At 40.6% G+C, this 17,404-nt stretch overlaps 1 protein-coding gene across 4 annotated transcripts in view; it reads right to left on the minus strand.

Annotated features, from left to right (window-relative positions):
- Positions 1-17,404, minus strand: part of GSK3B (glycogen synthase kinase 3 beta) — a 157,881-nt gene that overhangs the window by 93,165 nt on the left and 47,312 nt on the right. For all 4 annotated transcript variants that reach the window (XM_056341507.1, XM_056341508.1, XM_056341505.1 and 1 more), the window contains exon 2: positions 5,750-5,943. In XM_056341507.1, the coding sequence (XP_056197482.1) occupies positions 5,750-5,943 (194 nt within the window). The remainder of the gene's footprint in view (positions 1-5,749; positions 5,944-17,404) is intronic.

Here is a 17,404-nt window from a genome sequence, read left to right on the forward strand (position 1 = left end):
TGCTTCTCTACACCTATACATTTAACGTTCTCGTGGAAAGGTAATATACATAGGCATCAGAGCCTGGAGGATGGATTTGCTAGAACACTAAAAGGCAAGATGCTTCTCGCATACTGTCTGAACCTGGCAAAGGGAGACCAAACCCACACTGAAGACACAGGGATACCTTTTGTCTTAAAGCTTTCCAACTGGGTTCCCCAACGCATTATCAAGAGGCCAGGTGTCAAACTCCTGTTTGTTAAGACTAGAAACACAACTATCTATAGCCCGAGCTTACAGACTGCAAAAAAGACTTGTTTTAACTTGTTTTCATCAGGTTACTAGGTACGTCTCTCCTCAAAACTGATCAGCTACACTAACAGTGACGTTAGTCGACCGAAGCCCCCTGACAATGCAGCCTTTTTCCAATATCATGCCACTGTCTGCTGTATCTTAAATGGCCAAGAATAACCAAGAGCCAAGAAAATAAGCCAGGGAGGGTCAGCCAAGAGTGGAACTAACTAAAACTGGTTGGAAGTTGACTCTCACAGTGGTCTGTTAACCACTGAGATTCTGAGAGCAAAAGATACATCTCATTAGCCAACGGGTTCACACTTTTTGTACAAGCATGTTTACAGAATGACACCTTCAACCACACACAGAGACACATAACCTTTTAAAGTTGACCCAGTTTTTTTAATTTGTTGAATACTTTAAACAGAGAAGTTAACAGAACTTAGACACCTAGTCATTTTTCAAGGGGAATTCTTCCTTGTGGTTTTAATTTTTTTGTATGAGCTGCTATGATGAAAGTTGCTGTAATTAAATTAACACAAATAGCGGATAGGGGCTACTTTGAAAAAGGATCTTTTTATACTTAGCAGCTTGATGTATTTGAGGCAGGAACTGAAGGAAAGCTGTGGCTCTTTCAGAAGCATTTCAAACAGCTCACGAAAGTACACACACCCAGCAGAGAAAGAGAGAAACCAGCACCTCATCACAGACTTATTTTTCCATCCTGCTGCTTTATTGGGTTTTAAGGCTCGGATAAACACTGAGAATTTACGTGTTTTAAGAAAAAAAAGATCATGGAAATGCTCATAACATATATTCCTCCCATAGCTAAAAATAGGAAAGAGCACTGCCTGCTATTCAGCAGTCTCAGCTTTATCAATGCAGGGCTTTGTGTTTATGGACCATCAAGGCCCTATAGTTTGACATCTTCTCACCCTCCAGAAGATCTGCCTATTGAAATAACTCAGGCAACTAGGCCATGGGGACACACAGTTGGATTGCTCAACCTAGGCAGTCCTTGAATGATCTGACAGACTGGATGGCATGAACAGTTCTCGTTACCGAATTTGGCTTTCCCCTGCTGCACACTTCAGGTCTACGTGAGCCATTAACAAGAAATGTGATAGGATTGTTTGAAAAGGTGCAGGATTATTAAGAACCCTCTTTATCATTTAGATGGCGACAGCGTAGCACTAAAGCAGAAATATCAAGTACTGCAATTTAGATATGAAAAAATGAAGTATTTATTCTCAGTCAGCTGAGAAGTATTTCTAGCAATTCACACATTCGTTCCAACAGGATTTCTTAAGAATGGGCATAGAATGACAGAAATAATAAAAACGAGACTAAGCATTTCTTATTTATGCAAACATACCTGCTTGCTTATTATTGGTTTTTGCTGAATTCGACAGTAACATGACTGACTCTTAATCTGAAGTATATTCCAATGAACATGCCAACAAAAGCAGTGCAAGAAAATTTATGTTACCAGTATTTTCAAGCATCGCGATCAGGTTGTGTCACTTAAGGGCCTGCACAGACAAGTGGATGAAAATAATTGAAAATCTTACAAATAATTTAACTAATTATAAATAATTTATCTTTAGCAATGATTTGCATGAGGACTGATCCTTACACATCTGTGGGAAGCAAAAACAGTATAAATCTGTGAAAGCTGCGACATAGCCTCTAGGAAATTTTTCCATTTGAAAGGATTCTGTCCATTTGGAGTTTGTGAACTACTCACCTAAGTATCATGTAACTGTCCAAAATTGTGTTACTTAAATTCCTCATACTTAATATGGAGATCTAGCTTGATGAAAGCAGAACTGCAAACCAAAATTAAACATTAATATCTATATTTATATTCCTCTCACCCATTTGTCTGTATCCCTGGTGTACCGATACTATTGCTGTAGGTTACACTGAATTCTAGATATACTCATTTTAGAACCCAGAGCACTTCAGAGACCCTGTTTAAAACACAGCCACGCAGGCACTGCACTGCCAAGCTCAAGAACCACTAAACTGCAACAAGGGAGTAAGAAAGAAGTAGGAGCATTGCTAACTATCTTTATCATCACAGAAATTGTAACATTCAACTCGTTAACAAAGATTTTACACTCACTTCATTCTGTTATGGACCAATGCTGCTTCCACTTTCAGTGGAGGCTGCTGAGAAACTTGTCATAGTAATGGAAAAGGCAAAAGAAAAAAAAAAGAAAAGGGGGGGGGGGGGGGGGGGAGGGGAAGACAACCCCCCTCTGGTAATTCCTGCTTTCAAGCTAGCTTTAAACCTGGATAAAAGTATCTCTATTTCCTGACAACAGATCTAAAAATTGGCAACTGTGGTGCATTTTCCAGATCTTCACAATAAACCCCCTCCACATTCACAAAACGCAGAAGGAGACTAGAATTCAGTCTCTTGGGACTTCCTAAAGTTTCTGAATTACGCCCTTTAAGTTTCAAGACTTCCTGCTGGCTTTACTAAAAGCGCTTTTTTAAGAGCTAAGTCACAACAAAGGAATTATACTGTGCATACCAAGATAAATCCATCAGAATACAGAGAGAGGCAAGTACCAGCCTGAAGCACAGAGCTGAAAGTTTCATTGATCATCTGCACTTCAGGAAGCAACTTCCACGCGTTACTTTACTCTTGTTGCTTCTCCACCACTGGGACCAGTGCAGACAGGCATTTCTAAAGTGCTCCCCTCTCTTCCCTCAGAAGTTGGTAAAGTTGATTTAAAATCAAACAATCCACTGCCACCTTTGGCTGCCTACAACAGGGTTTTCCTCGTCACTGTCAAAGCAGGGGTGTACATTAGAGGTAAGAAGTGGCAGGTTTCTTAAGGAGCTGCACTCACCAGGGCCTGGATCTGGCCGCGGGCAGCCCTGCGGGGGTGGCACGGCACAGCCCAGCCGCACGCCGCAGCCAGAGCTCTGAACAGAACAGCGGCTCCGGTCCCACACAGCAGTCAAACTGTACGGCCGACGGACATTCAACGTTCCCCGTTTAACTGGTAAAGTATCTGGTCCAGCAGTTACAACCTCGACCAGACAGACTTTCCCAAAGAGTAGCATTCCCTGAAGTAATTGTATTCTATTCTTGATACAAGATACATGGCTCTAGCTTCCAAATCCATCCAGGCAGAGGCTTTCATCCAGCCTGCAGGAATTTACACCTCCTGCCAACAGAACATACACTTCCATATCAGAATGTGAAAAGAAAGGGAGGACTAAATTGACAAACAACAGGAAAACCTAGGGAGCTGAGACAAAGTTAGATTATGTTGTGCAGTTGGGATACAAGTTTGGGATAAAACTGTGAAAAAATGCTTAACTTGGGTACTACTGCAGTTGTGACCCATGCAAATTATGAAGTTTAAACATGTGTTTTTCAATTAACGCTATCTACCTGTAGATCTGCACATCCGCTTACCATTAATTCTACCTAGTTTAAGGGTATTAAAGCCTCCGGTACTGGATGTTCTCAGACTATGTCACCACACGTAGGCAATTAGTTGAGAGTGCAAGCTGGAAACACCCTACTTTGCTTTTTAGCTTTTTTTGATTTAGCTTTTCCCCTTAATAAAAAGAGGGCTAGCTAAGATTCAAAAGATGTCATGTATTTCTGAATCTCTTAAAACACTTCACAATAAAAAGACACATAGTCAAGATAACAAAACGCCATTAAACCAACTACTGAAACAAAACCAAAGATCTACATTATATTCTAGATGCCTAATACTGATTTATTAAAAAAAAATTAAGACATCACAAACTATTAGTATCTGATGGGCAGGAACTAACATGGCTCAGCCAAGTTTTCATTTTGACACCCTACACAATCTCAAATTCATGAGACTAAAGAAATCAAAGATCTTGGTCCAAAGCACTAGCTGACATCCACCACACATGACATGGGATGGGAAATGTCCTGGCCTTCCCCCTAAAACTATGGAATGGGAAGAGATCAAAAAGCTCTTATAAGCATGACCAGGTTTAGAGCTTCTGCTATTACTCCACCTCTTCCATTCTTCTAAAATAATCCACTCTTACATCACATTGCATGCCTTACCAGTACTAATTGCCTGCAACACATAACACAGCTGAGAAATAACTCATATGTAAGAACAATATAAGAATTTACATGCCTTTCTCAGTCAGAAGTTAAAAAAATCTGCATGATTACATCAATTTAAACTATCTTCCCCCTTTCATTTCTCATCTAATGCATCTGTGATACGCTGATACCTGTGGTGATGACAGCATCAATTTCAGGACCCAAGGAAAATACATACACCAGTTCCTTCAAAACACTTCAAAAGAATGATTGTACTACCAAAACAGGACATAAGTTACAAACATTACCAGTGAATTTAGCTGTGCATTAAGTCTTATTGAAAAAAATGAGAGAATTGGGAAGGAGATGATGAAAATGTCATCCAATAACCTTTAAAAGTATTTTTAAAACTAACAGTAAGTATCAAATTCTAAAAAAGAAGTTTCAAATTGCTGATTTTCCTTAAATATGCTTCACCTTCCTATATTTAAGCTCAGGCAGTTTTGTATCTAGACCACGCCAACAAGATTATTGTGTGGCACTTTGTATGTTGTCCTTATGCTTCTATATTCATGAAAACGGTGGCCTTTGGATGCTAAAACCCACACCATTGATTTCAGATGCCAAAACCAGTACCTTTGCATCATTCACTGCTTGTGCAAGTTTAGCTGCAGACTATTAGGGAAAGCAGTCAAGCACACCAAGTACCAAGCAGAGGGCTAACAGCAGTGGTGAGTTTGCTGATGGGCCTTGACTTTTATTTGTTTTAATATCACTAAATAAAAATACAGCTTTTTGGAAGGCTATTTGTTTAGAATAAAGAGTCACTAGTCTATTAAAACCACCAGAATAGATCATGTTTATAGAACAGGTAACGAAGGGAAGTAACTCGCCTTCAGTTTCAGCTGCCCCGGGCTCAGTATTCATTATCTTCTTTCTTGGCCTGGGGACTTTCTGATTTTACTCAAATACAGCCTTCCACTCTGTAGGTGCAACAACCAAGAACAAAGCCCAAAGGCTTCTTTTCCTTCCAACAGCTTAATTACTAATGACTGGAGAAGTCTATGCTATAAAAAAGACAAGCCTTCCTCCTGTTTCCACAGCTCACTATCTGAAAAATCTAGTCTGCAACTTGGAAACAGCACCACAGCATCAAATCAGGATTTTTAGCTTCCTGTTTTGCATTAATCCAAATGATCATAACAACAGTGGCTCACTGATTTTTCAAGTTAAACTATATCCCTTTATCATAAACCATCTGTTCAATCTTTAGTCCTTGAAATTTTTATGTGCATTTATATGCTATAATGAACATAAATTAAATAAAAAAAAATAATCAAAGACTTTGCCATCAAAGACATGGAAAATGAGATAACATTCATGAAAATATACTGAACTTATGCATAGGCTCACCTTAAATCTTTTATCCTGCAGAACTTTTTTAATGGCCACAAGCTCTCCTGAATCACAGAGTTTGGCTTGATACACAACACCAAAAGATCCGTTCCCAATCACCTTGGTGTCTGTGTAGCTAACTTCCTGTGGTCGGTCCGGACCTTGTCCAGGAGTTGCCACTACTGTAGTCACTTTGCTGCCATCTTTGTCTCCTGGGAAGCAAGAGATAAACAAATAATCACAATACATGCATAAACAAGATGACCAGCAAGACTGAAACAAAACAGGGTAAGGCAAATACTTAAAGCAGCATGTGTATTTCAGTATTACAGAGAAAAATAAAAAACCCTGACAGAATGCAAAGAAAACACTGGGCGTATTTTTTACTGAAATACATTAAGTGGTTATATTTTTTCACCTAGATCATTGCTAACAAAAATATTTCCTTTCCAGGAGCAAATAGCTCAGCAATGAAGTGTGATGCATGACAAAGACAACTACTCATTTCTACATCTAATTAATGTAAGTGGTATTAAACACAGTGTTGTTTGTATTACCAAAATTAAGCACTTCCCCATATTCTCCTATAACTGAAGAAACTGAATGGTCAGTACAGCCTGCAGAGCAGCACTCTGTCCTTTACAGGCATGCATCTGGCCACAAAAACCACTGACAAAGTTTGTTACAAACCCACCTACATGTAAAGCTTCAGCTTGCATGCCTTAAGCAGCAAAACCTTCGTCAAAGCTGCCTGTGTGCACCTGAAGCAAAACCTGGACTGCATCATACAGCACAGTCCTGCTCCTCTCTTCTTCCACTCCCAGTTTCCCTCGCAAAGAAGGGAGACACTGACTGGGGCAGGGGGAGGAAGGGGAAGAAGGATGATGATGGCACATACTCAGCTTGCATCTCAACATGAACTAGAGCACAGGCAGGGGCAGACACTCAGGATGGAAGATGACAGTGGATGCTGCACAAGTGAATGTGCTTTGGTGCAGATGCAGCAGCTACAGGATCCAGCAGTCTGCAGCCAACCACACATGCACTTTCCCATCAAAAGACCAAGCTGCTATTACCTACTCTCAGTACCACCATTATTCACCAGCAGTGCTTCCCCTTGTTCAAAGTCCAACTTTGTTTGTAACAGGACCAAAGTTTTAGGCATTTCGCAAGCACACACTGGGCATTTACTGCCCTTCAGTTTACAGAACTGAATAGGGCTGCAAGAAAAAACAGAATCTGCTGTTCCACAGCAGTCACTCTGCAACTCCACAGAAACCACTGGCGAGAGATGCTTGTCCCATCCAAGATTTTTCTAATGGGTAGCTCAGAATACCTTTACTGCAGTTCAGGTGAACCACTCCTTGTTCTGCTCCTAGGAGGCATGGAAAATGGCACAGCTCCCCTCCACCCTCCTTCCCCCCCAACTACCTCCTTCAAATACCTGAGGGGCTGTTGCAAGAAAGTTACCATGATGGGAGAACTTGTTTCTCTTTGGGGCACCTCTCCCCTCACTACCAAAAATCTCTCGGGTAGAGTACCCAAGACCGGACCCTGAAGAGGAGTTTACCATGGCTCGACCCAGCGTGCTGGTGACTTCTCGTGTCCAACTTACACACACCTGTTTGGGCAGCCCAGCACGATATCTGCAGCTTGTGCAATGCTGCAACCTGGTTGACTCACGATCGGTTTGTGTACCCAGCTCTCCTCTGCAGAGCTGCTGCCCGTCCAATCCTCATCTACTGTCCACTCACACACCTGATTACTCTTATCAAAGCCTAATATTCTACATTTGTCCTGACTGAACCGAATTCAAGGTTACTTAACACTCTTTTGCCAGCTTGTCACATCCTTCAGGCACAGAGTCACCACCAGAAGGAGAGCCACTTCACAACGCCACATGACATTTATCTAACAAATTGGTGAAAACCAGTGAATCCTCTGAGACTGCTTGAAGACTTTACAAAACCTCGTTAAATATCTCCTCCTAATTTTATCATTAATCTCTTGTTATCCTCAAACAAAATAACCAAACTATTTTGTATGCTTTTCAGGGGATTTCCAGTAGTCCATTGTTTTCCTAGGCTTCTCATGAGAAGGTTCAAAAACTTCAGAGTCAAGATACACACACATCTACTACTACTTCTTCTGTACCTGTAAGATCCAGAAGAAAAACATGCTGGCTTGGCATGATTTGCTCCTTAAAAATCCACATTAACTGTTAATCATCTCGTATTACATTTTAAGTTCTTACAAACAGTTTGCTTTTATGCATCTAACTGCTCCATGAAACAAATGAGCAAACTAAAAACAAACAAAGCACATTAGTGCTAAGGGTGCCAATTACTTGCCAAGCAATACACAGCAGGTATAGCCCTTCCCCAAAATACTCAGGGGGAAGCAAGATGCAGATTTACACATTTGAACAGAAAACTGAGAAACAAGAACAAGAAAAAAAAGGAAAAATGGAAAGAGATGAATGTCTGCTCACAGAGAGAGGGGAGCATAAATGGAAGCAGACTAAAGCTGCATGGAAAATTCACCCTCCTCTTTGATAACTGTAAGAAATAAATGGAAGGAAGCCAGGAAAAGAAAGAAACCCTTTTTTTTTTTTTTTTGCTAAACAAGTTGAAAGTGCAATTCTGAAGGCAGCCCTGTGTTTCATTTGCCCAACTACTCTATGAATAGCATTCTAACTCAGCACATATAAATAGGTGAAATCTGCTTTACTGCAACAATCCTTGTAATTTAAAAGGTACACTCCTACTTCCCCACTTTTGTGGGCTTTTTGGTGGTGTTTGGTTTGGTTGGGTTGGGTTTGTTGTTTTGTGTTTGTTTTTTTTTTTTTTTGGGGGGGGGGGTGGGGTGGGGGTGTGTGTGTTTGTTTTGTTTAAAAAAAAAATATTTGTTTTTTGGCCTTGTAACCAAGGCCAGAGTATCAAGATGACTTAATGAGCTTTTGTTCCCCACTTTTCCAAAGAATCAAGACTATGGGAGTCTTAAAGGTAAAAAAATCCTGTTCCTGGCAATACCATTTGAGATTTGAAGTACTTGCAATCAGGAGATCTGCTCCAAGGACACTCTTCAGAGCTGCAGCTCCTTTAGGGGTCCTGACCACAAAAGCAAACTCTGAATTTCAGGCCATGTCAGGTTCTTCCCAGCACAGCACTGCAGAACCTAGCCAACTCCTCCAGAGCTCCAGTGAGAAGAGTCAGCTTACACATTTCCCTTTAAGTTCATGGAAAGCCAACTGCTAACTAAACTTCTTGGAATCTTCTGCGCTTAAAAGTGTACGCACTGACACTTTAATAGCTACACCAAGAATTACTTTGTTTCTTTACCAGAATGTTACAGAGCATTAGGCCTCTTAAATGTTTCTCTCAGTTTCCCTCTTCCAATAAACAATGGCTTTTGCAAACCCATCCACAAAAAACACCGTAAGGCCTCCAACCTTTCCAAAAATAAGCCTGTTAGGAGTTTCAGTATATTCCATTAAAGAATAGTTGAACCCAAGAGACTGTAGGGGTAAAATTCACCTTGCACCTATGACAACTTTGATCTTGAGGAACAAAACTTCTCACTGCTTTTCAAAGTACACAAATAATACATACTTGTATCACAGCAGCATCCAGGGGCCCCGGAGCCTGCTTTGCCACTTTGTTGCACTACATGGTTGTATGTACTGTTCAGAAGACCATACACAATCCAGAATGGTTCTCCCAGTTTTTATTGTTTGGACAGTAAGAGTTGACTTGTCAGCCAAACAGCTCTGGGAAATACTTGGGGTTTAGCCTCAGCATGATGAAAGATTGCTGGAAAAGGGTGTTTCCTCTCTGTTATCTCCAGTGCCTCCAAATTGAGACAGCAAGCACCAAGAAACATTATACCACAGCAAGCCTTAATGAGAAGCCTAGACAGTTTCATCTTATCCCTTTCACCTCTTTGTTTCAGACTGTCAGACTTAGTGGCCCCAGTGGATAAGCAGGCATTGTCGAACACACGATACTCTCAACACCTTCTATTGTAGGTCTACAATAGAACTCCAACATTAAATACTGACGGAAGGACCAAACAGCAAAATACTAAACAGCTCTTACGGCACAGCTCACATCAGAAAAGTCACTCCTATTTGTCCAGAAGCAGCTGCCTTCTGGCGCTGATGGCAATATGACCTAGGTTTACTGTAACAAAAAATTATGTGACTGTACAACCATCAACTAGGCAAACGACCTTTATAACACCCAGGACGGAAGCACAAGTAAAAATAAACAGCTATCACTCCGTAATACATATGTATTTGCACTTGGTACATTTCATGCAAGCCCTTAAAAGCATTTCCCCACACTGTTCTGATGTTAAATACCCATAATGTGGTACTTGGAGGTGTTTTTGATGAAGAGGTTATTTCAGACATGCAACTGAAAACAAAACCCAGACTTTTTAATTCCCAAATGCTCTGATCTTTCTATAGCTCACTTTCCACCGTTAGCACATGATGACCATGTGGGACCAATCACGAGCATTAGGTAAAGTCAGTGGTTTGAAAGCAGAGAATACTCATCAGTTTGTGGGAAGAAAAGCACATACTCCGCTTACAAGACTACAGTTTATTACAGCATCAGTGCTAGCTCTAATTCTATTTTCCAGTATCTTGGTATAACTTTAGAATGGCTCATGTCATCATTGTATCTAAGACCAATGGCCACCTACCCTTTCAAGTTAAGTATTTATTCTATTTTGTACACTCAGGAAAAAAAGCCAAATGTATTCAAATCTGGGTTTTGTCTATACAATCCACCAATTAATCCAAAACTAATAACGATCAATACTATTATTTTGAGAACAAGAGGCACACATCTAAAAAAAAGTGGCAGATGTTTACCCAGGTGAGACAAGTGATTTTGCTACTCGACAAGCATTTTCTTACATAAATACCCCACCAGCTGCAGACTCCTACTGCTAGCTCAAAGCTGACCATTCTACAAGTGTACTGCACATATACTTTTTGCCAGTGCCTAAACATAGCTGTTAAGTCAATAAAATTCACTCCAGCCCTCAGAGACCATGAAAGACATCCTTTCCTACAGATCAGAACTCCCCCCATGCCTTCTATTGAATGGGCCTGGAGAAAGTCCAAAATTATGTCTGCCCTACATCCCTTCAGCTGTTTAGCTTCTGACCGAGCAGTACAAACATACATTAATGCACATACAGTCAGAGATCTCTGATTCTGTCTTCTCTCAATTACATATACACCCTCTTCCTCCTCTTCTATATGTTTTGAAGTTGAAGGGAAGAAACAATGTATTTGTAGGATGTTTACAGCTGCTTTCTTCTTACTTCAAATGCAACCTCAATCCTTAGCACTATCCGCAAACTCCTTTTCCTCTTTCCTTTGACTTTATTCCTCTTCTCTTGCTTCCCTCCTCCAATTACTACACTCTTTTTCGCTGGCATGCACACAGGTCCTCCCATTAGATGATACTTGGATTGGTTTTAAGTCCTAAAAGAAAACCTCACAGCCCTACAACATGCTTTCTGCAATGTCTGAGGTCATGCAGCTGTCTGCCTCCACTTAAATTGAGTATCTTCACTGATCTGTTTTAATTCTCAGTGTCACCTTCCTGTTAATACATGGCTCAATATTGTCAATATTTACTACTTCTTCCCCTCCCAAGTCTCAGGCTTCTCCACACTCTTTCATCTTAATTTGCTCAATGTTCAATACAGTCAATAACTCACTTGCATGTAAACCCCGCACTGCTGGATCTAGCCCCTGCCAATTTGAACTGGTTACAACCAGCAGCTGACACAACTATCTATAGAGAAACGAGTGGCCAGAAGGGGATGGAAGTCTATCAGAACTGCACTGGCTTTTTTCAGTCATTGATAACCGAGAAGGTCAAAAGATCTGAATACTTTGTGAAACAAATGTCTTAATAGAAAGCACAAGAAAAATTATCTGCTAGGACCCGATGCCAACCATCAGATTAGGCTATGAAATAAAACACCTGGCTTCTTAGATATCATCTGTTCATGGCGTGTGAAGGAAGGAGGTCATCAGCTGCTCTGAGAGTCTTCAGCATGAGCAACATATGTTTGAGGCAATACAATGTCAGCAATAGAAATCACTGTGCTAGATGAGATTTTTCTAATTATTTCCCCTACTACATTTTTTTTTTCAAAAGGTTAATTTCACAAAAAGCTAATAATTATGAGCCAGTACGGGGGGAAAGTATAAAAGTGGTATTTATGAGCTGTTTTACTGGATGGCTTCTATTCTTCATCAGTGGACTGCACAAATGTTACCTAGGGGGTGACAGCAGAAGACAGGAATGAACATTTAAGGATCAAATCAGAAAAACTCAGGGAACTGAAGAAAGGAGTCTAATAAAATAGAATGTGGTTTGGTTTTTAAATTTACTCCAAACAAAAGGAGTCCTTGAAATTTCAAAAATAGCTCAGATCAAACACTGAACAAAAACCTGTAAGTGTGCCAATCATCACCCAGAGAAGGCAGAAGCATTCACTAAACACACACACACTTGTTTTAGCACAGGAAATGTCATCTGACTTCTTGACCGTAACTGAATACCGCAATAAAAGAGCAGCCATCAGACGTTACTTAACATCAGGAGAATCTCACTAGTTGTATCCAAGGTTTTGGGGAGAGCTAGCTAAGAAGCCTGAGAAGGGACGTTGACTTTTGAAAGGAATCAGAACAGAGAACTTCAAAAGTAGATGGGATGATCCATACGATCCTGTAAGTTTGACAACAATTTCAGATTAAGTACCATACCAGCTACTTTGATAATGAATGAAGAAGCAGTACGGTGGTTTACAGAGACTGGATTGCTAGACTCCATATAGTTAAAGAGATTACAGGTTCATTTGGAAAAGAGAGGGGTAAAAGTATTGATGCAAAAGCATTGTGACTTCTGTAGGGTTTCTGAGCTGCTGTCAAGTCCTACATTAATGAAGAAACAGGTATACAGCAAAAAATGTCATTACTAATCAAATTATAATGCTCTAGACCGTAAGTTTCAACATAACCATGATCTAATAAAATACAGTAGGAGGCCCCACCAGCACTGATGTTTGGACTCACACTTACTCCTTTTATCAACAGCCCGAAAGAAAAGCTATGAAGCTGTCAGACACAAGATTTAGAGAATTATACCCTGGGTAGAGATAATGAGAAAGCAGCTGGCCTCCGTTTGTAATGGAGGCACAAATTAAGCAGAGGGATCCAAGACCCAAGGTAAGAGGCCATACAGCCAAACCAAGTAAAGCCATCCAAAGAGTGGAGCCATCAGCTCTGACTTGCAAGGCATCCTGGCACAGACCGAAGTGCCTAAGCACAACATTGCTACTGAGACCTTAGATGTATAAGCAAAAGAACATCAGCCAAGAAACAAAAAAAACCCCAACCAGTCAACCAACCAGAGTTCTCTTTCCTATTTGGCATCCATGGAACAGCTACTGGAATAGCGCACTCGCTCCTGATAGCTAAAATTCAGGAGTGATGATTCAAAAGATTAGAGATGTGGAAAGAAGCCACCGACATTATAAGGGCAGAAAAATACATTACTTTGAGTGAGACATTAAGAGCTCAAACAAATTAAGCCAAAGAGAGAAAGCTGGAGGATTACATCTAAGAGCTAACTGTTTAAGGAACAGACATTTCAGAGAGGGCTCTGATCTGCAGGTGGAGAAGATAACGCACGTAACTAGAAACAAATTGCAAAAGCTTGGGACAGAGCTGGACAAAATTAAAGTAGACAAAACTAATAAGAAAACTATTTTTTCTAAAAAACTCTGAAAGTTAAGGTTATTTTTGCAACACAGCCTTTTATTTTAGATTGGAATCTTTCCTAAAGAACATGGCTGAACTGCAACTGCTAGGCTTGAAATAAGAAAGCCTGCACAGGATGAACATAATGACTCCCTGGGTCTTAAGAAGGTCAGAAAATTTCAACACCTACATAAACCATTTTTTTCTAGCCAGCACTATGCAATGGTGTCATAGCTCAATACCAAATATGTTGCTTTCCACAACAGTTAAAATCTGCATTCAATTTCAACCAAAACAGTGAAGTGATAAATTATGAGAAGGCGAAGCCGTCAATTCTTTGGCTTTATTGTTAATACCAAATGATTGTCACAGTTAACTGTGCGTCAATTCACTTCGGTTCAATTCAGAGACAAATAATCAGGGCAAATTTCAGCAACTGCCCAGCCAAAGACTACTAAAGTAAAAGGCTTTTAAAACACTCCACCCTGAAATCAAAGCTGCCATTGCCTCTAGCTGGACACAAAGGAATGAAGAAAAAAAAGAAAATATTAATTCTACTTGCACTAAATGATAGCAATGCTTTTTAGATGTCAATCAATTTCAAAACCTCCCAGGAGGCAAAATCTGTAACCCCAAAAAACTGTTGGTACTTCTACATTTCGCTCAGCAGCTTCAAAAATGGCAATACAAATTTGAAGTATTACGTGCTAAGTTTATGCAGGAGACAACTGGAAAAATGAAGTAAAAGTTAAACAGCAGTGACTGAATTCTGTCTAGTAAAACAAACTATACCATCACTACAAAATAAGCAGTAACAGCTCAGAAAGGCAACATAACTTTTAAAATAAAGTAAAATAGCGTGTAACTCAACTGACACCCGTTTTCATGCCTGTTTGAGGTCAGTATGACACAAGAAGAAAACCCTAAATGTATTTCCAGGAAGGTGTGACAGGTAATGATGTGCCTCATATGTCTATATTCGATACAACACACACATCAGGATGCAGGGACTTTTTTTTCCTATCATGTATTTGTTGGAAAAAAACACCCTAGAACTTAGCTCAAGGAACAGCATATGGATTTACAGCATGTTAGTTCAGTCATTCCAAATGCCATTGGAGCTTTAATTCTCCCTTTAGAGGTAATCCTAATTTTTTGGGAGGGGGCGTTCAATTCACCCTCTTTGAAAACTGATCGTAAAAAAGCCTTTAAAAAAAATGAACAGGGTACTTAGCAGGTCCCAGAACATTCACATGATAGGCTTGTTTAAAAGTCCACTACAAGGTCACACAAAGCTCTAAGGCACTGACTTTCTACTGGTTTTTAATATGTTAACTAAGGAAGCCAAAGCAAGCAGAGCACAACACTGACCATGCAGTTGTGCTAGTCTACCCCTGCATGAGCTTGACTGAACAAGTTAAAAAACACACACACACAAAAAAGGATAGGAAGAGCCCTGTTGATCTAGTCCAGATGCCTATCACGTTGGCCATCAGATGACCTCCCCTGGATCCAACTGTGGCACATGAGATTCCAACAGCCAGCTGCTTACATCAGCCACCACGAAATCCCAGCAGGTTACCATCCCACTGACTTAGAAACCAAGCAGCTGAATCCAAAAGAGATGTTTACTTGCAGCATCTGAAGAAAAGATTCATCTTACTAAAGCCTTCCTCCCTACCACTGCCTAAGGTGGTGCCCATACCTTTCCAAGGTGTATCTAACACTTATGTTGACCATCTCTCACAGTAATACTCAGTTTGCTTTGCTTCAAGTACTCTTTCTGGCGTGGCAGACCGACCAAGACAGCAAATTTCTAAGCAACAGAGTTTTCTCCAAGGTGCAGTTAACGCCACAGTGCGGGGTAGGGGACCCCTGCCCTATCACCTTAGGGAGCAACATTAAAAGAAATTATTTTCTGTGACTAAACAAAGTATCCACCAGAACACTTAAATTTCTGCTTTGGAAAATAAATACAGAAACATACAATTAAGGTAATCTAAACACTGGCTGCCAGTGGGGTTTCAAAAGCAGTCTCATGCTCATTAACAGGTTATTTTTAGTAGGCACTCTTTCTGTTCTCCTCTCTCTCCACCCACACACAGATGAACCCACCCCATGAAAGTTATTTAGCTATATAAATCAACTTTAAATTTAGATAAGGTGATTCCACAGATTAGGAAGTGAGTGCTGAAGTGATCATAACAGCATTTGTTTTTATAATCTCAGGTCAGGTCATTCCTGCCCCAAAGAACTTACAGATTAAACACAGCACAAGAGACAAGGACAGAGATAGAAGTGAGCAGAAACAGTATGACAACATAGTTTTAGCACGAGACTGCGGCATCAGAGGTATCCCCCTTTGCTATACAGCTCTAAGTTTATAGCTAGATGAGAAATTCAGCCTATATAGTACCCAGATTTCTTATTTGAAGTTTCCTTTAGTTGCTCCTCCCTCTTATGTCATCAGGGAACATGATTTAGCAAACATTTGCCAAAGACAACTATAGCAGTTCAGCTGACATGTAATAACTTATAAAAACCCTGTAACTGAGCCCTGACAGGGCACCGGAGAACCCCAACTTACAAACAGATCGTATTTACCCACTTGTTTGTGCCATTCAACACTTGACTCTCAACAAGTCTATCAGCTTCTTCTAGCAAGGCTATACAGTGAATCTACCACCGGGCACCTGTACTGACGTGCCTGCTTTAAGAGCACCGTCAGAGACTCCAAACCTGCCTCCCCTCAAAGACTAACAAATGATAAACAGCAAATTTGGGGAATTTCTAGAAGGGCTACAATCTTCCCATCAAAATATCTGGTATGACCTGTAAACGTTTCACTAAAGCAGTTTCTTGTAAACCGCTTAAGTAGGAAGCTGTCTACTTGCTGGAGACCTTTCTGGCTCCGTTTTAACTGCATTAGTTACAGTTTTTGAATCCAGTTAGATGTGTATATGTCACCTAGCCAAGTACGTCTCTGATCCCCAAGAACAGAGGCCATCACTGTTTTGTCCTTTCCATTTTCTCTCTGCATCCACTAAAAGGCTTCTAATGCATTAACACCATACCATTAAGTAAAGCCCACAGATTAGCCACCTGCAGTAGCTGCAAGTTGCCAAGACCCTCCCCCACCACACACTTGCACAAATTAAGAACATCTTAATAAGTCTTCGAGGGAGTCTCCATTCTTCTGTTGGGGTTTAAATAAGAAATCTTTCAGTCCTGTTTATTACAGCAGTGCTTAAGTACCAAGTGTGAATAGGACCCTACCGCGCTAGGCACAGCACCGGGAATCGGAGACGGCTCGTGCCCCAGCCGCCTGCAGCCCAGCCCAAGGAGCAGGCAGACGGAGGCTGAGACAGCGCAGCCCATGGAGGAAACCGTATAATGGCTAGTTGTTCAGACAAGTGCCAGTTACTTGAGAAGGAAGGAAGAAAAGACCCAAAAGGAAACAGGCTAAAAAAAGAAATTTAAAAAAAAAAAAAAAAAAAAAAAGAGAGAAGGTAAGGAACAGTGAAGAGACACGAGGGAAAAAAAACAAAATACCCCATGCATAAAAAAACTACCCAAGAATAACATCAGAATCATACTAAAAGGAGAAAAAGTGGAGAGAAGCAGAAGCAAGAGCAGAGATTCAAGAAGAGAAGAGAATTTAGAGCAGGACTATTATCAGATTAATACTGGATATAGCGAGCCCCTTAAGTTCTCCAAGCACACAAAGCACTTGCTATCATCAGCACTGCAGGCAGCCACGGCCAGCAGAGCCTGCAGGTACTTCTGTGGCCTCTGCAACCTCTGCCAGACCGCAGAGCTGTGGAGGAAGGAGCAGGGCAAGAACCACATAGTTCCACATCTTTATCAGTAACATACGT

This window comes from Falco biarmicus, chromosome 5 (assembly GCF_023638135.1).
Source record: "Falco biarmicus isolate bFalBia1 chromosome 5, bFalBia1.pri, whole genome shotgun sequence".
Lineage (NCBI taxonomy): Eukaryota > Metazoa > Chordata > Aves > Falconiformes > Falconidae > Falco > Falco biarmicus.